General features: G+C 43.1%; 2 protein-coding genes and 1 long non-coding RNA gene across 5 annotated transcripts; 2 read left to right on the top strand and 1 right to left on the bottom strand.

Moving 5' to 3' along the window:
- Positions 1-4500: 4500 nt before the first annotated feature.
- Positions 4501-15471, top strand: MTRF1L (mitochondrial translation release factor 1 like; the record flags this gene model as incomplete). 2 transcript variants are annotated; one of them, XM_080998411.1, is made up of 9 exons in its annotated part: positions 4501-4828; positions 5126-5205; positions 5628-5811; positions 6941-7104; positions 7501-7618; positions 9373-9509; positions 10640-12341; positions 12587-12701; positions 13303-15471. In XM_080998411.1, 7 exons carry the CDS (start codon positions 4501-4503, stop codon positions 10853-10855), a joined length of 1227 nt encoding a protein of 408 aa, XP_080854537.1. In that variant the 3' UTR covers positions 10856-12341; positions 12587-12701; positions 13303-15471. The 2 variants fall into 2 exon arrangements, with proteins under 2 accessions (XP_080854537.1, XP_080854536.1); XM_080998410.1 differs by having other exon boundaries at positions 10640-12701.
- LOC308473131 lies at positions 6940-17822 on the bottom strand. The gene is made up of 3 exons (XR_013983932.1): positions 17580-17822; positions 16436-16497; positions 6940-7033 (listed from the first exon to the last, which is right to left on the bottom strand). It is a non-coding gene; the product is annotated as an uncharacterized lncRNA (long non-coding RNA).
- FBXO5 (F-box protein 5) lies at positions 10730-24631 on the top strand. 2 transcript variants are annotated; one of them, XM_080998413.1, is made up of 5 exons: positions 10730-10867; positions 19968-20663; positions 21434-21524; positions 23172-23345; positions 23678-24631. In XM_080998413.1, exons 2-5 carry the CDS (start codon positions 20008-20010, stop codon positions 23927-23929), a joined length of 1173 nt encoding a protein of 390 aa, XP_080854539.1. In that variant the 5' UTR covers positions 10730-10867; positions 19968-20007; the 3' UTR covers positions 23930-24631. The 2 variants fall into 2 exon arrangements, with proteins under 2 accessions (XP_080854539.1, XP_080854538.1); XM_080998412.1 differs by lacking the exon at positions 10730-10867 and adding an exon at positions 18047-18286.
- The last annotated feature ends 1512 nt before the right edge of the window (positions 24632-26143 follow it).

The raw sequence follows: 26143 nt of genomic DNA, 5'->3' as shown, positions 1-26143 counted from the left end.
CAATAACTTTAAAACAAACAAACAAATGCCTACCTATACTTAACTACTTGCAGGCGAAAATAGATTTAAACTGTATTTACTTCCTGGATTTTGGATTTTCATGAGGCCACACATATATGAAATAAATATGAAACTTTTTATTTAAAAATGGCTGTGAATAAATTATCTATACACTGTGGTCATGCAAAAGCCCATACATGTCTCTCATTCATCTAAGTGCTGTTGATATTTCTTATTCCAACTAATCTTTTTATTGAATGTTTATAAGTAAGGGTGCTCTATGGACTGTGGCTTATGACAGCAACTTAGCGCTCCTAGGCATTTGGGGGCATAAACCTGAATCCATAGATGCAGTTGTATTAGCAAAAGGTGCTTCTACTCACTCAAACCAGGGGGGTCCTTAATTTCACCAGTTCTCCGTTAACATGCTAGCCCCCTTGCTATTCCCTGTGCTATTCTGGAGGATCCCCAACCTAAAAGAGTGGCTTTTTACGGGCTCAGTGCTGCAACAGGAAGGAGGCAGAAAAGTGCCACTCTAGGAGTAGAACCAGATCCTGGAAGTTAAGACCTATATTGTAACCCACACACCCCATCACACATGCTGCCCACTTCATGCTTCATTTATCCTCTGGATGGAAGAGGATTGATTGTTTTGTACTGTTTGATCTCCCCTTTCCTATACTTTTTATATGGTTTCTGCTATATCCCAGTTAAAGTGAATTGAGGAATGGGGGAGGAATATCCAAGGTCTTGGGATCTAAAGTGTTGACAACTAGTAAAATTCTTAACAACACTTGCTGATACAGCAGGTAATATACAAGACATATTAATAATTCGTTATTGGTTTTTTGTATTCACACTTCTGAGAGATTTTGAGTTGAAGGGGGAAATATGTGAGACCCCATAGGAATTAACACTAGCGGAGGGTGATTACAGACCACAGACACTCTCTCTGTATAGTTGTACCCCTGTACTATGAACAATAATTATTAATAAAATTTTATATTTTATACTTCAAATGGGAGTCATTGTCTAATACATCAGATTTTTTTCCATCTCTGACTTAATCAGGATCTGTTTGACCCCAAGAGCAGATCAGTGTGATGAGTTAGAAAAGGGACTCATTTTAGAATATACTGCTGTATTTTGAGTCACACACCAGTATAGGAGTTCATATGCAGGGCTCAAGTATATTAACTATTTCTCCTAGGTAAACAATTGCCATGTTAGGGAACAGCACAGAGCCGGATCTGGAAAATCCATAGGTGGAACTCACAGTACACTCTGACTAAAGAAGGGGTGGAGATGGGGCTTGGGGCTTCAGGAGGAAGTAAAGACAGAAATTGGTGGAAATCCCACACACCTTTTCCCAGTATGTCTCCTCTCCAGATCTTGGTCCTTCCACCGACAGAAGGAGCTGTTCAGTTTGCACAAGGGCAAGTCTGAATCTAACCTCATGACATAAACTTTCACCAACTAGAGTCCATCAGATGCATGAAGTGTTATCCCTAAGTTGTTAGATACACATGAAGGTGGAAAAAGAAAAATCTAAACAATATCAGAGAAAAATGAAATACGAAAACCCAGATGTTGAAAATTACATAAAGGCTAAATGTATGTAAAATAAGCACACTGATCATTCACAAGGCAGCATTAACGGTAGTACTTATTCAGCTGAAGCATTTGTGCATGCCACTATAATCCCCAGCACAAAAATCATATAGTTTACTTCCATGGGCATAGGCAGTGCTCTTTTTTCATAGAATCATAGAATCATAGAGTTGGAAGAGACCACAAGGGCCATCGAGTCCAACCCCCTGCAAAGCAGGAAACACCATCAGAGCACTCCTGACTAATAATAATAATAATAATAATAATAATAAGGTTGTCAAGCCTCTGCTTAAAGAGCTCCAAAGAAGGAGACTCCACCACACTCCTTGGCAGCAAATTCCACTGTCGAACAGCTCTTACTGTCAGGAAGTTCTTCCTAATGTTTAGGTGGAATCTTCTTTCTTGTAGTTTGGATCCATTGCTCCGTGTCCGCTTCTCTGGAGCAGCAGAAAACAACCTTTCCCCCTCCTCTATGTGACATCCTTTTATATATTTGAACATGGCTATCATATCACCCCTTAACCTCCTCTTCTCCAGGCTAAACATGCCCAGCTCCCTTAGCCGTTCCTCATAAGGCATCGTTTCCAGGCCTTTGACCATTTTGGTTGCCCTCCTCTGGACACTTTCCAGTTTGTCAGTGTCCTTCTTGAACTGTGGTGCCCAGAACTGGACACAGTACTCCAGGTGAGGTCTGACCAGAGCAGAATACAGTGGCACTATTACTTCCCTTGATCTAGATGCTATACTCCTATTGATGCAGCCCAGAATTGCATTGGCTTTTTTAGCTGCCACGTCACACTGTGGACTCATGTCAAGTTTGTGGTCAACCAAGACTCCTAGATCCTTTTCACATGTACTGCTCTCAAGCCAGGCGTCACCCATCTTGTATTTGTGCCTCTCATTTTTTTTGCCCAAGTGCAATACTTTACATTTCTCCCTGTTAAAATTCATCTTGTTTGTTTTGGCCCAGTTCTCTAATCTGTCAAGGTCGTTTTGAAGTGTGATCCTGTCCTCTGGGGTGTTAGCCACCCCTCCCAGTTTGGTGTCATCTGCAAATTTGATCAGGATGCCCTTGAGTCCATCATCCAAGTCGTTGATAAAGATGTTGAATAAGACCGGGCCCAAGACAGAACCCTGTGGCACCCCACTAGTCACTCTTCTCCAGGATGAAGAGGAACCATTGATGAGCACCCTTTGGGTTTGGTCAGTCAGTCAGTTACAAATCCAAATTTTTTGGATTACAAAAAATCCAAATCTATCTCCCGCCTTTACTCCGTACAGTTACAAAGTTACAAATTTTTTAGGGGGTACTCAACGGTATGCAGTACGGCACCTCTTTTTTTTGTTAAAAAAGTGTGGCATGTATTGTAACAACTTCTTGGTGAGCCCCGGCACCTCATTTCTAAAAAGACAAAAAAGCACTTGGCATAGCTAGGATTTATGTCATGGGGGTCAGGCTTTATGTTAGGGGGCAGAACCGAGTTATCTGCAACACGATTGGCCTGTTAGTTAAGTATTTTTATTTATTTACTTGAATGGGGGGGGCAGCTGCACCCTTCTGGCTACCCTCATCATATTTACTTCTACTTCTATTGGAGGGGCGCTCCTTGGTTGGCTGTGGGTAGAGCGAGGTGCAACACACACTTAATTTTTTTAACCTGCTGTTTTGTGCAAATCTAGTATGCCGTTAAACTGGTGTTACAAAAATAATAATAATGAAAAATTGACAACCAACACAGGTAAACAAATACCTGTGTTTGTCAGTCATCCCAGCCAGCAGCATAGCGTGGGTTGTCAGCACCCGGGGCAAGGCAAGTAATTTGCGCCCCCTAACCCGGGGCAAGGCAAGTAATTTGCGCCCCCTAACCCCTAACCTGCCGCCGCTGCCAGCTTCTTCTTGCTGCTGCCTGGTCTGGTCTAGTGTGGTTCTCTCCCGTGCTGGGCGGCCGCTGCACTGTCCCTCCCCCAGATAGTCCCTCGCTCTCTCTCCGCACCGCACGCCTGGCACCCACCCCCTCCACAGTGGGCGGCGACCCAGCGGCTCGGATCAGATTTGCACAGCCAGCACTGCAGTGAGAGAGAGTGAGTGAGCCAGGTAGGGGCAGAGAGCTGCGAGTGCGAGCGGGCCCCCCCCCCCAGATGTTGCGCCCGGTGCGGCTGGCCCCCCCTGCACCCCCCACGCTACGCCACTGATCCCAGCACCTTTCAATTAATTGCCCAGAAACCGGGAGGCAACCATTCTGTTGGGTTACCTCTCTCTAATGTTTCATTTCATGATGTTTATAGAAAAGTTTGACTCCTTCCTCCCGTCGGGAGTCGCATCTTTTCGGCTTTTTCCGGATTTTGCTGCCGTTGCCGTGAATTGGAACTAGCAATGCAAGCCCTACAAAACAGTGCCCAATTGAACACATGACAACCCGTACCAGCAAAAGAAGCCCACGCATTATTATCCCCCTACCTCTATCTCCCGCCTTTACTCCGTACAGCTCGGGGCAGCACGCGCGGCTCTTGCAATTCCCACTCCCCCCTTATCCTCACAACAACCCTGTCATGTAGGCTCGGCTGAGTGACTGCACAAGCCCACTCAGTGAGCCTCTTTTCCGGTGTGTGTGTGTGTGCGTGTATGTGTGGACTGGAAACCGAGTATTCCCTGGCCATGGTCTTAAAGAGGCTCGGGAATGAAGCGCTTCCGTGATTTGCCAACGCGGTTCCTACCCGGCATAGAACGCCGTCCAACTGTGAACCCGAAGTGAAGGCTGTTCGTATTGCCCATTCTTGTTTTAACTCTATGCTGGACGCGGGGCCGGTTCGTTTGTTTCCGGAAGTTGCCGGCCTCGTGACCGGAAGCCGAAACTTTCCGGGCAAGGGAAGGCGTAGTTTGCCGTCGGTATGTGGCGGAGTGTTGCGCGCAGTCTGTTGTGGCGGCGGCAGCAGCAGCAACAGCGGAGGTGGAGGTCGCGCGCCTTGTCTTCTTCGCCGCTCGCCCTTGCCCTCGCGCCGGGGCGGTGGGAGGCGACGGCGCCTCGGCGCTCCTCCAGCAGCCAGGCTGGCTTGCGCGAGCTGTTCGAGCTGCCGGCGCTGCAGCGCTTCCTGGAGCGGCAGCAGCAGGAGCCGGGGCTGCTTCGCGGGGCTTCGTGGCCGGACTTGGCAGCGCGGATTCGCCTCCTGCGGGAGAAGGAGCAGGAGCTGCGCGACATGGAGCGCCTGGCGCAGGAAGGTGAGGCCGCCTCGGCAGACTCCGTAGCCACAGCCCGCTTGGCGCTCGTTGCCCTAAGCCGCAGCTCTGTGGCTCCGCAGCCGCCTTCAGTGGTGGCTGCCGCACAGCTTGCTACCTGCCTGCACCAGAGGGAGAGAGGCGAGTCTTCCCGGGCTTGGCTCTCTCCCGCAGGGACCATCCCATCTCGCCGTCATATTAGTACCTGCATTTAGTGCACTGAAATTCTTATACAGGGGCCGGGTATTTTAGTTGTATTATCGTTACAGGCATTATTTGCTAACAATAGCTGTATTCTAGATGAACATGAAGATTTGCGGAAGCTGGCGGAAACAGAAGCTGTTTCCTGTCAGGAAGAGATAGCAGAATTGAAACACCAGGTACATTGCTTCCTTTTTTTATTCCTTTTATTTAAAACATTGCTTTTCATTGTGGGAACAATTCCAGAGTGGAATATGATATGCAATATTATTTTCATATACAGTCAACCTTAGTTGCTGAACGCCTGGAACTGGTTAAGTTTCGGCTCCCGAACAATAGAAAACCAGAAGTGAGTTTTTTAACGATATTCAGAAGCCGAATGTCCTTCTGGTTTCTGCAGCCAATTGGAAGCCGCACCTTGGTTTTCAAACGGTTTCGGGAGTCGAACGGATTCCTCAAACGCATTCTGTTCGAGAACCAAGGTACACCTGTATATATATTGATTATTGTTCTTATTGCATGTGTTCCAGCAAGGTATGTGATAGGATACTGTTGGCTGAAGATTTTATTTGGGTAGAAAGGCATCCCTTTTTCGTTTCAGATTGTATTGCTTTTGATTCCTTCAGAAGAAACAGATAGAAGTGATCTCATCATGGAAGTGACTGCTGGAGTTGGAGGGCAGGAAGCAATGCTGTTCACAGCAGAGATGTTTGATATGTATCAACAGTATGCTGCATATAAAAAGTGGAATTTTGAAGTTCTGGAATATGCTTCCAGTGACATAGGTAAGTAACCAGTGTCACCCTACACATTACATTGCTGCAGGGGACATCTTATTTTTTCTGCTGCTAAATATGAGTGTTGGAGTATGAATGGTTATATATCATTGAAATCCAGCAACCATGTCTAGGAATCTTGTAGAGGTTTGCCCAGTATGCACCTAGTGTTTAAAGATGCATGCACTCTTGTGTATGACAACCACATGAGTAAAATGAAAATAGTAGCATAAAAACAGTGTGAAGCCGCCTTCAGTAACCCTCTTAGAATACTCTGCTGAAGAAATTGCATCCAACAATTACATCCAATTAGACCCAACAACAACTGGAGGGCCAGTTCCTTACCCAATTATATGTTGGTTATAATAATGACCTAGTTTATAGGAATATTATATGAATTAATGAGAATTTTCATAGGTTGGCTATGATAGGCCTTTCCACAGCCGATTGCTCTAAGGAATGGACCAAAGATATGGACCGGAAGAGTGTTGGAGGCAGAAAACTGTGATTAATTGGAAACTTCCTGGTTTGATCGTTGTGGCTGCATGTGCAGGCAAAGGCACAAACCATGGGCATGAACATATGTCTGGTTAATAAGATCAAAGATGACTGTCTGAACTTAACCAGTGTAAAAGCAATAATATACATGAGTGGGACCCCCAACAAAATACTGTGGTGTGGAATGCTCCTGTTTGGTGTTCCAGCCAGCTCTTTCTTCTTTCAGGATGTTCCATTCCCTTTCTTCTCCTGCTGGTTTTCTGCCTTTACTACTACAACAGACACTCAGCATTCTTTGGCTGCTGTTCATGTTCAGTCCTTAATGGTTTGAATTTATTTGAGGGTGAAGTGGGGTGGGTGGTGGGCGTCTTAGGTTCTTTATGCTGATGAATTTTTCTACTTCTGCCAACCTTAGGGTTCTCCTTAGCTTGGTGATACCCCCTTTAACTCAATAACACACAAGTTTGTTATCAGTATATCCGGTTATTTATAAACTTTCTAGGAACAGGGCAAAAATTAAGAACAAAATACAAACTCTGGTTGCAAGCTTAAAATCATCAGTCACCATATAAATCCTTCAGCGAACTTTTCCAAATGGATTGTACTATACAGTTACAGTGCATTTTTATTTTTATTGAAGGTGGTTTGAGACATGCATCTGCTGTTATAGGAGGCCTCGACACGTATAAACAAATGAAGTTTGAAGGGGGCGTACATCGTGTCCAGAGAGTGCCTAAGACAGAAAAGCAAGGACGCATTCACACCAGCACAATGACTGTAGCAATTTTACCACAACCAGATGAGGTATGATACAGTTACACAGTTGCAGAGTTGTAGGACTAGATGACGCTAAGGTCCCTTTTCAGTGCTACAATTCTATGATTCTAAGTAGGTGCTCAAATACTCTGCTTTCAGATATGCTCTTTTATGTAGACTTACTATGCTCAGAATAATTATTTATTTTATTACTTGATTATTTCATTTATAATCCACCTTTCCACCAAGGAGCTCTAGGTGGTATACATAGTTCTCTGCAGAAGGCAGCTTATTGTTTCGGAAGAGTGTTTTAAAGGGTGGTGGGTGCCCCAGGTGTCAGTGAAAAACTTGCTTTGTCATTTTAAATAAGAATGATTTGTAAATAGAATTATCTGGCTGTTCATTTACAAAGCATAAGTTGAGTGTGTCTCTTTCACGTTGCAGATAAATTTGACAATTAATCCTAAAGACTTGCGTATTGAAACTAAACGAGCCAGTGGGGCTGGTGGTCAGCATGTAAATAAAACTGATAGCGCTGTAAGAATCGTCCATATTCCCACAGGTACATTATAGCTTTCTGCCTTGATGAAATCTGTTTCTGCATATTATGATTTACACAAACAGTGAGCATGGCTTAGTAGCAGTGCAATGCTGTGTAGGCAGAAGATTCCAGGAGTCAGTGTGGATACTGCTGCCAGTCAGAGTTGATGGCCTGAGTGGTCTCATTCAGTGTCAGGGGTCACCTTCTTACTGCCATTGTTGGGCCAGCTCTGAGTGGCTGCAGACTTCTGTGCCTGCCAAGGACATAACACACAGGTGCTAGGAAGCTGCAGACAGGCTAGAAGACTGGTAGAAATGGTGGGGTGGAATTAACTGGAAGTGAGGGCAGAGACACAGAGGGCTGGTGGCTGAAAAATAAACCAATAACCTGAGCACGGGGTGAGGTGGAGGAAACAGGATACAAGAACATGAGGAGACGGAGAGGTGGGCAGGAAGTAGTTAATAGTGTGTAGGTGGGAAGCAGGTGGTGTGTGAGAGGGAGACAGTGGAAAAAGCATGGACGTAGGCAGCAAATGCCATTAAAATGAGAACTGGACAAGCCACCAGAGGGAAGCAAATGGCATGCAGAATGCAGAGGTCACAAAAAGCCTGCACACATTACCACTGCTAGATGAAGGTGTTTGGCCCTGAGATGCTGACCCATGGAAGAAGCCACCTGCTGACCAACCCATGCAGCTAGTCTTGACTATGCATTACCCACCAGGGATCACTACCCTAGAGAAAGCTCTGAGAACACCTTAATTATATAAGGTGTTAAAAAAAATACGTTGAGTAAGTTAGCTTTGTGCTAGGGAGATTCATGGAATGGGGAGGTATTGCATCCACCTGAGTGACACTCATTGTAAGGCAACTTCATATATACATGTCAGAAAACCTAGGTTTGCCACCAGTACTGCTTCTCCAACAAGTGTATTTGGGTGACTAACACATCCACAAATACATAATTTTTCCATTCATATTCAAACGTTTGCATGTACAGGTAATAAATGTTGCGTTAACCTGTGAATTCAGTGATACCTTAATCATTGCTTTAAAAAAACAGATTATCAGTGGCCTTTGCATGAATTTTGACTTTGAACTACAGTTTTTACCAACCATAAGTGTGAATTCTGCAGATAGTATTTGAATTCCTGGAGTATGTGGGAATTAGTTATAGTTAACAGTGCAAAGGGTTTGTGTTTCCACATTTAACCTCTTTTGATGCTATTTGCAACAGACAGTGTACCTTCTGAATAGCCTACCCGTAGTAAAGCATAATCACAGCAAGGTCCTTCCTTTCTTACAAATCTACTTAATATTTAGCTTTTCCTATTTCTCTTTTCCAGTCCTCAGTGCCTTCCCTCTTTTCTGCTTAAATTGCAACATAGCATAGCAATGTATTTGGTTTTTTTCTGTTTGGGGCTAAATGCCTACCAGACGTCCTGCTTCTAGTGCAGGGTTGACTAACCTTTGAGTATCCAGATCCTTTTGGATTCCAGTTCTTTTCGCGTAGTCGGGGATGATGGGCCCTAGGAACAGTGCTCTGTTCCCACTGGAGCTTATTGCTTTCGTTTTGCTATCTTGGTAATCACCAGGCTTCACACTGCTGCCATTACAGTAGCATATACTTCCCCAAGCCCTGAGTTCAGAAACTAGCAGTTGTGTAACTTAAATTGCTTGTCAGATCTCACTGTGCTCTTTGAAAGTTGGCCTTCATCCTTCCCTTAGGACTCTTTGTTTTGTTTTTGACTGACATCATTTTTCTTGCTGCTGCAGGTGTTGTGTCTGAGTGTCAGCAGGAAAGATCTCAAATAAAAAATAAAGAAAAGGCTATGAAGATCCTTCGTGCCAAGCTATACAGTATCAAACTTGAAGAAGAGACCAGAAAAACAGAAATTGCTAGAAAGATTCAGGTAATGTTTAATTTACTCTTCATCAGTGCCTGGAAACTTGAGTTTAAGTTCTACTGGGACAAGTACGTACATCAAACATGACAAGAAGGCATGAGCTGATGATATAATTGGGCTGGAGGGCGCAAAGAAGAAATCTACAGCATGAAGCTTGGAATTTTAATAGGCATTGTGTGGTGGAGAAAAAATAGGTTTCTTAAACAACACAGTGAAGTAGAGATAGGTAGCCGTGTTGGTCTGCCATAGTCAAAATAAAAAAAATCCTTCCAGTAGCACCTTTAAGACCAACTAAGTTAGTTCTTGGTATGAGCTTTCGTGTGCAAGCACACTTCTTCAGATACAGATTTTTTTTATTTTGACAGTGAAGTAGAGTAATTTAACAATTAACACCTCACTTAAAATAAAGTGAGCATAAAGCTTACCAGCATGTCTGTTAATACCCTTAAGTGTATCCCTGAAACTAATGACAGTACTTATTAGTGTGCACCCCGACTTTTATAGCTGTGCTCAGAAGGCGAGGAAACTGCCCTCACAGTTCTTCTGGTAGCACCTTGGGCAGAGGTGTGGTATAGTAGTTAGTGTATTTGTGCAGGGAAAATAAGTTTCCTATAGTGTTTTCCTTGTTAACTCTTCATGCCATACATTTGCATCTCTAATATGTTTTCAGTCCAATCCATGCATGTATCTGAGCTCTTGTTCATGGCACAATAACCCAGTTAGTCGCCAAGGAACTAGATACAGCATGCTTTTGTTTTCTTCATATTCTGGCAAGGTGTCTCTGAGAGCCCAAGACACCTCCAAGTGCATCTGCTCTCCCTCCTGTTCCCTTTAAAAGTTTGACTGGCTGAGAGAAGTGATGCCTCAATTTGTCAGAAGCAGGAAATGTTATAAGAGATGCAGTACACATGTTCTGTTTCTCCTACTTACAGTAGTTGCTTTTTAGGTGTAAGCATAATGGAGAGAGCTATAAGCCTCTCCTGTTACACTACATTTATTTATTTTGCTCAAGCAATTTAGAGCATAAGCTATTCAGGGTGAGGGCTTATCTTCTGGGTCTTTTTGGTTATGTTAACTCTGCAAAGGATTAGGTATATATAAAAAAACCCTGATCAAATTTTTCTTTTTCTGATTAGACTGGGTCCAGAGGAAGGTCGGAGAAAATCAGAACCTACAACTTTCCCCAGGATCGTGTTACTGATCACAGAATAAGCAGATCAGTGCATGACATTGAAAGGTTCATGTTGGGGGAGGAACTGCTAGATGATATGATAAAGTCCCTAAGAGAATATGCTGATTATGAGACTGTATTGGAAGTTATTTCTGAAAGTGATCCAACCAGGCTGAGATGATCTGCCCCACAGGTACAGAATGCAACCAACTAGCTTGCTGCATCTGCTAGCTTTGGACCTACCTGACATTGAAATCTCTCTCTTTCTGTGAAAAAGGGTGAAGTTAGCATTATTCTCAAATTGCTTCTTGAAGCAGACAGCTATGATGGTGCTAAGCAAATTGACACTTGAGACAGATTTTTGAATGGATGCTGGTGCTGTACTCTTCAGAGGTGGGCAAGAAATTGAGAACACACTGTCGGTGAATGGCTTTTTTACAGCGAAAATCATTCAGTGCAATAAGAAAGCTAACATGATGTTTTAAGTTATTACAATGTTGATACCTTAATCTAAAACCTGGAAGAAATTTTATTGTTTTCAGTGGCACTTGGATTTGTCACCACATGTAAATTTGAATTTATTTATTGTGACATTGTTAGAAAATTATACATAAGATTCTAACAGCTGTGGTGCCATAGCAAGTCAGAGGATTGGGCTTTTGCTGGTTGCCCCTCTGTTATGTTAAATGAAACTTCTTTAAAATCTGAGCCTACTTGTGTTGAATCCTTTGGCCCAGTTATGCACATGGATCCCATGAGTAAAGAGAACATTGTTACACTTTCCATCCTGCTGTCTAAATAGCTGGTCACCCCATACTTACATGTCCTAGTTTTCTACCACACATGGAAATTTGACTGGGAACTTTGGAACCTTAGAGCCTGCCTAGAGGTAGCCAGCTGGACCTCATTTTCTATCATCCATGACCACTGGCCAAGCTGACCAGGAATGATGGGAGTTGGAGTATAACAATGCCTGAAGGGCATCACATTGGATATCCCCTAGAGCCTGCCTTCAAACAGAAGGAAGAGTCTAGGTCACTGGTATTTTAGCTGCTGTCTCATAACCCAGAAATCTAGAGGAAATGAAGAGCCTTATGGTTCACAGGCAAGTGCCTAATGGCTGGTTTGAAAAAGAATAATAAAAGTCCTCACTTTATATGGCAAGTCTTTAAAAGGACACTGAAATACTCTACTCTTCCCAACTGCAGAGGTCCAATATCATCTTCACAGCTTCCCAGTGGGCTGCTTAACTCCTTGCGCTGTGGCAAACTCCAATCAAATTGGCTTTCTATATAGGGAGTTCCTTTTTCTGTGCTTTTCACACCTGTGACTGTGCTGTGAAAAAGAACCCCACTGGATAATCTGCTCTGAAATTCTATCTACAATTAGTTGACAGGAATTTGTTAAATAGGGATGGAAATGTTGGGGGGCATCCAACCAAGTTGTCCCATTAGCACAAGGATGTCTGTCTATTAAACAGAACTTCCTTTCTCTGTGCCCCCTTAATCTGCCTTTGGGCTTTCCCAAACCCTCTGGACCAGATTGGGGGGGGGGGGCATGCATGAAGGTGAAGCTCCATTGCACAAACCAATTATTGGCCTGATGGAACTACTTTGTTGGATATTGCCCCGACTTTCCTTTCCTGTGTACAACCTTGAAGTACAGTGGTGCCCCGCAAGACGAAAAACTCGCTAGATGAAAGAGTTTTCCGTTTTTTGAGTCGTTCCGCAAGACGAATTTCCCTATGGGCTTGCTTCGCAAGACAAAACGTCTTGCAAGTTCTTGCGAGTTTGTTTCCTTTTTCTTAAAGCCGCTAAGCCGCTAATAGCCGTGCTTCGCAAGACGAAAAAACTGCAAGACGAAGAGACTCGCGGTACGGATTAATTTCGTCTTGCGAGGCACCACTAAAAAGCTTTCAAGAAGAATTTTGATTTAATATTTTTTATTTTAAAAAACCAGCTACTAATAAGAAAACACACCCCTGCACACATGCCTGTAGCAGTATCTTCGGCATGTTTCAGGCTGAGGTACCGTATTTTTCGCCCCATAGGGCACACTGGCCCATAGGGCACACCTAGTTTTTTTGGGGGGGGGAATAAAGAAAAAAAATTATTTCTCTCCCCCCCCCCCCGGCGCGGGGCTGGGGCGGGGGAAGCCCAAGCTTCCCACAACCCCAGCCCCCAGAACAGGCTGCTATCCGCAAGCCTAGGGAGCCTGGCGGGAAGTTGCACCGGTCTCCCCAGGCTTGCGGGTATCTGCCCGAAGTGCGCCCCGGGCTTCGGGATGCAGGCCGCTCTCCAGAAGCCTTGGGAGACCAGCGTGACTTCCTGCCGGTCTCCCACGGCTTGCGGAGAGCTGCCCGAAGCCCGGAGCGCACTTCTCAGCGCGCCCCGGGCTTCGGGATGCAGGCAGGTCTCCGCAAGCCTTGGGAGACCAGCAGGAACTCCCACGGGTTCCCAAGGCTTGCAGATAGCTTCCTGAAGCCTGGAGAGCGAGAGGGGTCGGTGCGCACCGACCCCTCTCGCTCTCCAGGCTTCAGCGAAAGCCTGCATTCGCCCCATAGGACGCACACACATTTCCCCTTCATTTTTGGAGGGGAAAAAGTGCGTCCTGTGGGGCGAAAAATAGGTAATCTAATAGTGATTTGTAAATGTCTCACAGAAGATCAAGTAACTTCTTTGAAGTTGGGAAATTCTGATCCAGTGATTTAGTTAGAAACAGTCTGATATTCTCTTTGGAGATTTATCCCAGCAGTTCAGTAGGTTTCTGTGATTATTCTCTAGTATCAACCTGTAACAGAATACAGCCATACTGCTGGGGGTTGCGGGACTTTTAAAGTTCTTTGCACATTTATTTCATACAGCTTTTACATTTCATTCCCTGCCTGTTATTATTCAGGGTGGGGGAAAATTAGAGCCAGTTGTGAAACTATGAAACATTTTGGGAATCCCAGATATGCAAGGACATAGGGTTGAAAAGTGAGTCCCAAGAGATTCTTTGGGACAAACTGGAAAAGCTTTGCAACAAGAGACGACTTGTGTTATGACAATCTTTAACTTGAGAATTCAGTATCTTGCACTCTTATCTTTCAATATATAATGCCAGTGATAGCACTCTTTATAATGTTAAAGCCAAGATAAAAATGATGTACACAAATTAGCATTTTACCCTTTTCACAGTGCAGTAGGATCAGTCTCTTTTACCACTTGTACACTCTCTAACATAAGCTCTCTGGTAAGAAATGTGTGGGCTTTTATGTTTGTTTGTTTTTTAAAAAACACTGTTTTAAAACAACATATAGAGAGTCAGAGAGCCTTACTGAGATAGCTTTCCTTTGCTCAGAAATTCTTTTCTGTCCTTGGTAGTTGTTATAGGTCAGGGGTCAGCAACCTTTTCCAGCCATGGGCCGGTCCACTGTCCCTCAGACCATGTGGTGGGCCGGACTATATTCTGGGAGGGGGGAAATGAACAAATTCCTATGCCCCACAAATCACCCAGAGATGCATTTGGAATAAAAGGACACATTCTACTCATGTAAAAACACGTTGATTTCCGGACCATCTGCGGGCTGGATTGAGAAGGCGAATGGGCCATATCCGGCCCCTGGGCCTTAGATTGCCTACCCCTGTTATAGGTGGCTTGTTTTTATTCATAAGATTCAAGAACCATGGCTTACAGCACAAAGGCAGAAGGCTTCAAAGATGCCCTACCTTTCTGTTGGGCTGCCTTCCTTACTGCCCTGCCCTGAAGGCAGTTTGTAACAATTAAATCCAGTGGAAGTGCCTGACCCCTTGCCCTCAAGACAGCTAATTCTATCACTTGGCATGATTACATCAAAGGCAGGGTAGAATCCTGGTCTTTTTTTGTTGGGGCAGTAAGCTCTAGTAAGCTCTTTCTACTTACCTTTCGTAGGGCTGTTCTCAGTGATAAGATTTATTTCTAATCACTGAGAAAAGATGAAAACCTACCCTAAATGTAATTCCCATATTTCTTTCCTGTCTACGTCTACCTGTTGCATCACTACAACTAAATAACTGGAGCATGCATGCTTGAAAGAGGCAAGTTGAAGCATCTGCCTCACCTGTTTCAAGGAAAGAAGCACCTATATATAAGTATTTGTTTCCTTTAAAAAGGCATAAACAAAACCGATATCTGTAGTGATAATTTCTCAACATGGGATAATGAAATTATGTCAAAAGATATTTTACAATTTAGGAGAACATGAGATGATGGATATGAAACGGTAATCTTAATTTATAGGCCACAACAAAATTATGGGTCTACAAGTGGCCAAAATAAAGGATAGATTACCCAAGTTAAAATTATGTTGCTGTATTAAGTGAGGGTAGTTAAAACTACTTAAGATAATCATTTCTACCTGAATGTCCTAAAAGCTGAGAAAGCATTTCTGCAGTGAAGCCACTATTGTGCTATAGTAAAATGAATTTCAGGGAGGACTGTGCCTATCTCAAAAACACAACTTTTTGTTAGGTTTAAATCATAAATTCTTCAAATATGAAGTGCATTTGCTTCTGGAAAAACAACTTCATAGTATTTTATTTCATACACTGATTTGCTGTAAAAGATTTTCCAAGTATTTTTATTGTTCTTTGTTGGAATATTAGCTTGTGTATTGCTGAAGGATGCCTTGGCTCTTTATTGATCATAAAACATTTAAATATGATATTAACATTTTTACTTAGGAGAATCTCAACAAATATGCTGCCTATTTAGATCCTAAACACAATTATCCAAAAGCAAGTCTCTCTGAATTCAATAAATGTTGCTTTCTTGTAACTGTGTTTAAGATCAATTTTAGAATCAATCCTATTCACATTTACCTGGGAGTAAGTCTTATGGAACTCAATGGGACTTATGCATACGACTCTTATCTCTGCACAAGTATCCTATAGATGCTGCTTTATGTTTAGACATAGAGGGGAAATAATATATTCTTTTGATACTAAAATTTGTGGCAGAAAGATCCATACTATCTATTATACCCTACACCAGTGTAGCAGATAGCCTTATCTAAGGGCCAGTATTTCTTCCTAACCCTGTTTGTTTTTTAAAAAGCAAAGTATTACATTGATTTTTATTCAACACTGATAGCTTTGTAGCTGGAGGCAAAGGTAATGTGTTAGTGTTTGCTATTTATATGTAAAGATCTGCGTAAACACTTCAGAGGCATGAAGTGTTATGTGTTTATTCATGATACATTATTTGTTGAATGAATTTATGGATAGCTTTGAGGCTCTATGAACAAGCTAATAAAAATTGTTAAGAGCTGGTCTTCTAAGAGTTGGATAGGAAAGTATAGCTGTCACAATTATTACTTAGTGCATCTATCTAGGATTGTACCCAGTGCCTCTCATGCACTTCCATGCTGCTTTTGTAACTGATGTGTTTGGGGAGGGGGTGAAAGATAGGGTAGTGGTACATTCCTAGTCCCACACAGTTAACACTCTTGATAGCTGTGGGAATGTATTAATATCTTTTGCAACAAACATAAAACTGCTGCAAACTGATGACCTGGAAAGAGCCTTGGTGCATTCAACTTTCACTAAAACCAGTGGAAAATGGCGTAGACATGGCAGAAGGAATCTTATTACAATCTGTAGCTTTAAACTGAGGTCTACTAGCATAATTTGTCCAATTCTACTATTGTAGAATTATTGTATTCTATTATTCTATAATTCTATTATTGTAGAATAATGGTAATAACAAAATTAATTGTAATGCAATTTCATAATGTTTATACCTTTGATAAGGCTTTACCAAGCTGTCCTTGATTCAGAAATGGGAGCAATTTCCATCAGGTAGCTGCGGAAGTTTCAAGAGAGATTAAACTAAATATTGGGCTTCATTGTCCAAGACCACTGCAGCAAGACATGATTGCACCATTAGAGTATCAGAATAGAATGTACTCTCATACTTGCAGCTTAAATCTGCTTCTCCTCCTGAATACATTGCAAACTTACAATTAAAGATAATAGCGCAAGGCTTGTTTACAGGAAAACCCTCTGCAGTGCAGGGGGTTGGACTAGATGACCCTCATAGTCCCAACTCTACAATTCCACGCTTTCATGTGTGGAGGTGAAGGAGGCCAACAAAGTAGAGTCCTTACTGTTACGAGCGTGCTTTTTAAGGATGAATATATTGGGACGTGGGTGGTGCTGTGGGTTAAACCACAGAGCCTAGGACTTGCTGATCAGAAGGTTGGCAGTTCGAATCCCCGCGATGGGGTGAGCTCCCGTTGCTCGGCCCCTGCTCCTGCCAACCTAGCAGTTCGAAAGCACGTCAAAGTGCAAGTAGATAAATAGGTACCACTCCGGCAGGAAGGTAAACGGGGGTTCCGTGTGCTGCTCTGGTTCGCCAGAAGCAGCTTAGTCATGCTGGCCACATGACCTGGAAGCTGTACACTGGCTCCCTCGGCCAATAAAGCGAGATGAGCGCCGCAACCCCAGAGTCGGCCACGACTGGACCTAATGGTCAGGGGTCCCTTTACCCTTATATTGGAGCAAGCTGTGGCTTTAATTCCAAACTTACTTAGACTTAAAGCTACAGCCTAATTCTGTGAAACGGTTTAGCTTTAGGATTTGTTTACAGCAGCAGGGTTTAAAAGTAGTAGGCTTTATAAAATAAAATACCTGAGAAGCTGAACAATGAAATCTGCCTCCTTCCTTAAACCAAGCCAATCCACTCCAGCCCGCCCCCAGTCCCCCAAAAAACCAGGTATCATAGAAGGAAATACTGTACTCCCAGGTCAGTTTCTGGTCCCTGTTTCTTGACTGTGTTATAAGAACCCAATTAATTTAGGAAATTGCTGCCAAGTTAATCATACTCAGGATTGTGAAAGCTCGCGTTTTAAGAAGGAGACTTAATTACATACCAGTTTCCTGTACCTGTTATATTAAAAACCGCAGGCCGGGGGAGATGGAACATGTCTAAGAGGCGGTACAGTGTCACGTGTCTCCTCCTCCTCCTCAGTTATCCTAATACTATAGTGGCAAGAGGTCTGAAGAGGCGGAGAGCCCGCCAGGCCCGAATGGTGTCTCCTGAACGCGCAGGAGCCCGGGGCTGGGCGCCAGACGCTGACCAATAGAATGGCCCGGGGAAGGAGAGCGCGAGCTCTTTCGAAATCGTGGGCAGGCGCCACAGCCTCTCCCGCGCTCCAACGCGTCTCCCTCCAAAGCTCGAGAGAGGCGGGGCGGGGGATGGCACGCCTTTCCCCCGCCCCGCCACCTCAAGGCCCCGAGTAGCACAGGCTCGCGCCCTCAGCCTTTAAAACCTCTTGGTAGTCGAGAGAGAGAAAGGGAAAACCACCCCCAACGGCAGCTCCGCCTCTCGCGAGCAGGCATTGGCCTCCGCCTCTCCCTTTCCCCGTATTGGCCGCCGAGCTTCAGCGGCGGCTCCCCATTGGCTCCTCTAGTTTTGGATACCAGATTCAAAGTTTTTAAAAGTACCCGGCAAAGAAATTCCGCCCAGAGCAGGCAAGCGGGCTAGTGGCGGCTGGGGAAGCAGCGCCGAGGAAGAGCCCCGTTAGGGAAAAGGACGGAGGAAGAAGGAAAGGGAAGGAAAACGTAGAAGTGCATCGACTCCTCCGTTCCAGGTACAGGGGAGGGAAGCAGGGATGAAAGAGGCGCCTGCAAGGCTGCAATGCCCTCTTTGGGGTGGGGGCGATGTGGGGGGCCCAAATCCCCCCAAGAACGCCTGATAGCAATGGATGGGAAGGGATTAGGATCCAGCTTGGTATGGATGGGCTGAAAAAGTCCATATTTCCCCCTCTTCTCCCCAATAAAAGGGAACTGACGCTGTAAAGGAGTCCCGCCGGCGGGAGAAGCCCTGCGTCGCTCTCCCGCGTAGTGGACGGGGAGCTCCTTTAAAGTGCGGGAAATGATCCCCTTTACCCCCTTGGCTCTTCTCCGTTTACTGAACTCGTTTATTATCCCGCGATCTGCTCAGGAGATGGGCTTCTCCCCACCCCGGCCAACCACCTCCCCCCACCCCAATTGTGCCTTACAGCGCACGTGGGATATGGATTGGGGAGCCCGTGAAAAAACACCGAATGGTCTCTTCCACCCACCCGAGATCCTTTTCTCCACCTCGCCCCGCAACCTCTTATTTTTCCTGCCCTGGGAGGCCTGGCGGGCACCGTTTCTGCAGGGCGCGGGCGCCTTTGCGCCTCCCTAGCTTCTGTAATCTGGAGCCCGCCAGGGTGGGAGCAGCCATTAAGCGCGTGCTCGAGCCTTGAATTGGAGGGGGGGTAGGAGGCGCGAATTAATATCTGCCCCCCTCCCCCGAGAAAGACATACATTTATTAAGGGGGAAACCAGGCAGGGCGGGCCTCCCATGTCCATTCTCCCATCTCCCGCGCTCCTTGAGAAGGCGCCTCCCAACCCCTCAGAGATGGCAGCGGGCTGAGGAGAAATAACAGCGATTTTGGACTGCTCTAACCAACGAATGGGGGGGGGGGTCGGGATTGCCACTCACCTTGATATGGGGAGGGGGGCTTTTTCTCGTTCCTTTGGGGACGGCAGTGTGAGGCAATCTTCCCTCACATCTGAATATATTTTGCCCCACAGCATATATACTGCCTTTTAGGATGTAATGCCCAAAACAGCATCTAGATTTCCCCACCCCCTTCACATTATAAACTGTACCTCAGTGTTGAAGGGTGCTTGAGAAAAGGACTGGCGGTGTGCTTAATGCACCATAGCTGTATTTTTTTTAGCCACCACTAGGTTCCATGACTGCCTCGCCTTGGAGAAAGGCTAAAGCAGCATTCTGAACGAAGGGGAACCCCCTAATAATCCTTGAGAAAGTAGAACCATTATTTCCCCAGGACCCAGCTGGAAATGTGACTGATAATGCTTTAACTGTAGAGCAGGGAATTGGACAAACATGCCAATTCAGGACCATCTATCCTGATCTGCCATTTTGTAGCCCTCCTTTTATAGCTTTCCAAGTTGCTCCATACCTGGCATACAATATGTCTATGCAGAGTAAATAATTTTTAGTTTGGCAGTTTATCCTCATCTTCGCTGGAGGTAAAATGCCTTGTAAAATGTGTTTTGTAAGTTATTTTGTTCATTTGTATTAAAGCGAGCTGTCTATAAACAGTAAGAAATAATCACATGTATAAAAAGCCCTATATTTCTGCAGCGTAATTTTATATTAACATGAAAGTGTTGAATTAAATGTTTTAAAACAAATGAACAGCCCTTCAACAATGCTTCCAGATTGTCTTCTGAAATAATTTTAACGCTAATGTCTTTTTATTTTTGTTTTAGATACAAATCTGACAATATTTAAAAACAAACCACTTTGAAAATGAAACGTGATGTTAATTGTTACTATGTTCACTGTGGATATTCACCATTAAAACCAGGTGGAACAGAGAAAAGGTCAGAAGAGCTCTGTATTGCTAATTATGATAAAGACTTTTGTAAAGACTGCAATAAAGACTATCAGAAGGTTTTCTACAGTGACCTGCACCATGGAAGTCCCAAGAGTGTCAGCATCCAAAGTGGCGAGGAACCTGTACATAACAACAAAGAAAACCAAGAAATATTGTGGAGCCATGTTCAGAGTGTCAGTGAAATGGACAATGGAAATGAGGACAGTGGGTATTCCTCTTTGTTGGGCAATCAGCACGAACCTACCATCCACGATGATAGCATGCCTTTGGCAGGAAACATCAATAATACACCAAATCACCATCTTAATCAAAGAAAGAATTTGCTTCCAGTCCTCCATTTTGAAGAACTTGTCTGCTCAACTTTAAAAAAAACTAGTAGAAGAAATCCAAAGACATGGGCTCTTGTCTTAGATAAGATTGTTTCTAAGCAAAACATGGAATTTAGGAATCTAATTGGCAAAAAAATGGGACTAGATAAATTAGACATTCTTGGTGAGCTGTTCTGTGGAAAGTTCAGTCATCTGCTAGCAAGTATCTTAAAGCATCTCAGCTATATGGACTTGATAAAGTGAGTTCATTTAATATGGTGTCTGTACATTAAGCTGAATTATAAGGTCAAGCTCAAGAGACCATTTTTACTGTGTGGTGCACTGATTTTCCTCATGGACGAATATTGCATGGAGACATATGTGTCTGCTAGCATATCCATGTGAAGTATTGTGCGAATATTCTTTTACTGTCTGTTCCCAGTGCTCTGGCAATAAATATTAATATCTCAGAATGACCTTCGTTGGGTGACATCCAATCAGCAGAAGAGACCTGTTGGTCACGCAACAGGATTCCTCTTTCTGTTCCCCTTTGCAGTTGCACCACACTCCAAAATATACTCTGGAGGATTGGAAGACCTTCTGAGCATATGAGGCGAGGAAGGGGAAGTCTGTTCACATGACATCGGATGTTACCCATTCAATTTAATTTGTTAAGGCATTGGTAGGGAAAACAATTTTATATTTGTAGATGTTAGAACCCTTTATCATTTTTCATTTCTGCTTTCCTTTATTTCATTTCGAACTATTCAGAATAGAATATGAAGCTGTCCAACTCCTATGCTGTGCTAAGCTTAGAGTGGACACTTCTGAAACGTGCACGTCCTTTCTAAAAGTGCATAGAAGGGAGATGAATGTACATCTCTGCACTGAGGTTGCCTATAGTTTTATAATAATGGAAAGGTTTATAAATGGTGCCTTGGAGGTATCTATAGGTAGAATTGTTTACTTGGTTAAGCAACAGGATTTGATCTTATTTTCTGAATATAACTGATGGTTTTTTTCACAACAGTGTGGCTAAAGTGAGCACTACATGGAAAAAAATTCTACAAGATGACAAGTGGGCTTTCCAGATGTATAACAAAGCACTGAAATTGACTTTGGTAAGATTCTCTACTTTCCCCCATTCTAAGTCCTGTTTTTATTATTGAAGCACCTACACATCTAGGAACTGGGGCAAGGGGTTCCATCATTTCTGTTGCAAGCCTCTGATTGCTAACACAAGCTAAAAAGCAGAGGTGGAGAACCTCAGGCTCTGTCTGGCCCAGGGCACACACCTCACAGGCTCTCAGCATGGCTGAAATGCCTCCATGAATTCTGATGATGCCTCTTCCTTCTATGAGGGTAGAGAGGTACATGCATAGGAACTAGTCTACTGTACAAAGGCACAATTTGGATTTGTTGCTCCACCCAGTTTTGCCTCTGGCCCCACCCACCACTGACATGTTGGCCATTGGGCTGAAAAGGTATATACACCCCTCCTATAAAGGTAACTTGCTCGTTTTCTCAGGCCCGCAGGTTTTGGCTGGATTTGTTAGCCTGCTTTTATTTGTGCCAGATAACTTGGTAGGGCCTGATTAATATATGTGGCAAGGCTCAAGAGTAAGGGCTGGGCCTTGGTCAGCTTTGCATGCAGCTGTTTTGCACTGCTAATTGTGCAAGCAGCAAAGCATGCCAGGAGTCTATATGCTAGATTGCCAGTGGCAATGCCTGTACAATCAAATCTTGTTTTAATCATCTGAGATATTCCGAAACTTCATACAACCAGACACAGCACTTTGCAAACATACAATCTAGGAAGCAACAATTAACTAATTTCCCATTATGTCCAAACCAGGAGACAGCAGATAATGGCTTCTAAACAAGTCAGAATATGAAAAGGTGGCTTAAAAAGCTGGTTTTCAGAACCTGGTTTGTTTGGGCGATATTAACCATGGTTTCCAGTTCGGTTGGAATAGAAATGTATGACTAATAGAGGCTTCCTGTCATGCATGCATGCTTACATAAAGGTGCTGTACGTGGATGCATGCACATTGGGCAAAAAGATTCCTGCGTTGCAGGGGGTTGGACTAGATGGTCCCTGTGGTCCCTTCCAACTCTATACTTCTATGAACCTCAGACATATCTCAGCTTACTAAGCCAACACTGGACTGTGAATGTGGCCAGTGGCTGTTGCTACTGGCAGTCCATCAAATGGATTTTTTTTGAAGCCCTGGTTCCAGTCTTGCAAATAAATTTGGGGAAGATATTGGCCTACACATACATTTAGTAGCCTGCCAGCCAATCCATATTTGTATTGCTCTCTTTGGAAGTTCCAAAAGCAAAAAACACTAATTTTTAATCTAATTAGATTTTTAATATAATTTTTAATACCTCAGTTTTTAATAAGGTCCCCAAAGACACATTTGGAGGCTATTGGGCCATATGCCACCTGGAGGGCTGATACAAGCTGTGAGTTAAAATGCCGTGTTCTACACCAGGGATCTTTTATTCATGAAAATTCCTGAGAATTTGGCAAAGGTGCTGAGCCATCTATTGGTCAGATGGTAGATTGTCTTTTGTAGGAATACTGCCAGAAACTAGAAGGAAGACGTCTCCGAAGTATCAGCTAAGTTTCCTTATTCTGCTTTTGTTTCTTTACTCCCTGAATACAAAAGCAGGTTCCGATGTGTGTGTATACTAACAGATAATTAGCACTTTACTTTCTTTTTCAATCCGCAGTCTTGTAATAAACATTATTTTCTTGGCAGAGTAACAGAGTGAAGGCCTCCAGACAGGGTGATACAAGGGAATATGCTCTTTGTCGAGAACCATTAACTCACGTTCAGAAAGTATCAGCTGCACAAAACTCTAAAAAAGCATCCAGAATCAAGGTGGACAACCAGAGCTCTTCCTCCTACAGCCGGTACACACAGTTTTCCGAGGTAAAGTGCTTTTAATTCTGAGTGGCTTCTGGTGATGCCACATTGTTAGTAATAATTTCAAGTACAATGGCCCCATATCATGTGCCAGTTATTCTTATACAGTACAAACCTTGTGAAGCCAGATTAAGCAAGCAACATATTGAACTGTTTAACAGGCTGTATCTTTTGACAATAGAATTTGAAGTAGAGGAAGCCTTAAATTCTTTTTAGAAGGGCAAGCAAGCTGTAAAAACATGGTGTGTCTATTTAAATGAGCTTCATTTTGATTCAGGGAGATGTTTACAAAAGCAAAATCCTTTTAATTTTTTTTTATTATTTATTTTGCTCAACAGGTTGCCATGACTTTGAAAAACACTGAAAGCCTGAAAGTCTGCAGTTACTGTGGTTCACCTGCTAAGTATGATTCCCATCTGCAGAGGGCAACATGTATCCGTGAAGGCTGTGGTTTTGACTTTTGCACAAAGTGCTTATGCAGCTACCATAGTGCCAAGGACTGCTCAAGTGGAAAGTCTTTGAAGCCCTCCTTCAAATCAGGACCCCTTCCTGGTACCAAAAAAAGCAAACAAAATTTACGCAGGCTTTAATGGGACCTGATTTGGAAGTCCAAAAGAGTGAATATGAAAGAAAGAACTGACTTGTTTAAAACCATTTTTTTTAAAAGAATGAAAACAAATGTATTTTGGAACTTTTCCAGTGGGTTAGATGCTTTTAAATTTTTTAAAAAATGAATTTGCTATTCCAAATGTCCTACCTGCTGTTTTAAAAAGGGTATTCGCCAAAAAAAATTAAATTCAATTTGTTTTAAGGGGATGGAGAGGGTAGCAAGCTAGCATCTGGACAGAAAGTGGAATTAGGTTTTGAAAGTTCAGTAGAATAAATTGGTTTTAAGGAATGAGCTTTTGTTTTAATGTATTCAGACTTCATGCCTTACAAAAGCTTTTAGAACTTTACTGTTGAATGACAATGGATATGAAATGCATTTTTTGCTAAATACGCAATAATACCCTTGTATTTGCGGTTTGAAATATTTATTGACCAAGTTTTGTCTAATTATTTTCAAAGCATTGGATGTGACTGGGATTAATAACCACTCTGGTCTTCATAACTGCTGAAACAATATTGTTTATCATGCCCCCATTTCATTCCTGGGCAAATATCCTGATGGCCAGTTATCCCTTTACTTTACTTTTCTTCAAATCCAATATGCGTCTCCTGCCTATATACTTGTAAATACTTAAATATTTGTCTGTCTCTATGCTGAAAAATAAATTTAACTTTATAAATAATACCAGCACTATGTTTGTTACAGCACGCAAATAACTAGAGACAGGTACATTCCTGCATGGACAGAACTCCATACAATGGGGGTGGCAGTCACACACTCCATGCCAAGCTAGCCATGTGCACATCACAGTTCAGGCCCAATGAAGAGTCACTAGGGACAAATAGGCTTGGAGGGTCACATTTGACCTCTGGCCTTGAGGTTCCCAACTCCTGGTCTAGATTTTTAGAAAGGCAAATTGCCCCGAGCAATAAGAACAAGAACTGTGTGTGTTTTTTAATCCTCTCTCATAACAAAGAGTTCCATGACAGATATTGCACACATGCAGCTGGAAAGAACATTTCTTCGCCATACTTAGAAATCAAGAACTTATCAGAGAGTGGGAGCATTTTAAGCTCTGTCTGGTATGTATGAGAGCTTATTTTACTGCAGGGATTCCTGTGGTACTTGTATGCACAGTGGTGTGGCGCTTAGCCCATTTGAATTCTTGCTCATATACTTGATATATCCCCTTGATTCCAGCTATATTGTGACGCTACTACCAACTTTTTGCACCTAACAGTGAAATGTTGCTCCCTCCAAACATTTTCTCTTCCAGTTTTTTAGAAGTTCTGTGGCATTGATTGTGTATTATATTGCACATAGCCTTAGCTTTGCCTTATGCTGTTTTAGGTACTTATTAGTAATTATGCCACAATCGAGCTTTGAAAATGTAGGTTGCTCGAAAAATTGCATGGGGCTGGTATCTTTTCTAGGGTCCTTCAACTGGCCTAAGTTACACCATTTTCTTTTTTTACAGTGACTGCTTAGTTATTGCATAGCTTAAAGGAGACCACACGATGGGGCTGTTGCAGCATTACACAAATGTACTAGGAAACATGTTTTTGGATGGGAGAAGAAAAACATTACAGCATTTTGATTCATTTTATGAGTTGTTACAAGGCATGATCCACAACTTTTTTCTTGATCCCACCACACCACCCTGGAGAACCACAGACATCCACCTGAATCCATTTTTTAAAAAAATGTTTAGACTATAATTTTACAGAAAGCCCACAAAACAAGTTCAGAGTGAAAGGGTTGCAGGGAATGAAAGAGATGGGATCAGGAAGGAGAAAGGAGCCACAATGATCTGATGTGGTTCTTCTGCATGTCTTTATTTTTTTATGGCTGCTTACATTATTTGGTGTCAGGAAGGCATCTCTTATGAATCTTAATCACTTCATGATGAAAAGGTAAGTGCAAGATTTCTGTAGTGGACGGAAGAGGTCGCCTTATTTTAAAAAATGAGGTCCTACTTTTTACCACCTGGGTGTCAATGTGGCCTACTATAATAAAAAAAAAATGCAATATAAAATAATATATAAATTAAATTTCAAGAAGTTAAAATCTCAGGAATTGGAGCAAAGGACTTCCAAAAATCAAGGGGAATCCCATACAGAAACCCTGAAATAGTAAGCCATAGGGGCATGATAATGCTATAATTGTTCACCGTGATGTGTTATAAATTTTGCCT

Source organism: Podarcis pityusensis (genome assembly GCF_964106645.2).
Source record: "Podarcis pityusensis genome assembly, chromosome: 3".
Taxonomy (NCBI): Eukaryota; Metazoa; Chordata; class Lepidosauria; order Squamata; family Lacertidae; genus Podarcis; species Podarcis pityusensis.
The sequence above is the reverse complement of the archived record's forward strand: the minus strand, read 5'-3'. Positions and strand labels throughout refer to the sequence as shown.

Excerpts from the sequence above, each read along its gene's own strand:
- FBXO5 (XM_080998413.1), top strand. The coding sequence starts at position 20,008 with ATGAAACGTGATGTTAATTGTTACTATGTTCACTGTGGATATTCACCA. Across the intron at positions 20,664-21,433 it reads AGCTATATGGACTTGATAAA|TGTGGCTAAAGTGAGCACTA; the intron begins GTGAGTTCATTT and ends TTTTCACAACAG. Across the intron at positions 21,525-23,171 it reads AAGCACTGAAATTGACTTTG|AGTAACAGAGTGAAGGCCTC; the intron begins GTAAGATTCTCT and ends TTTTCTTGGCAG.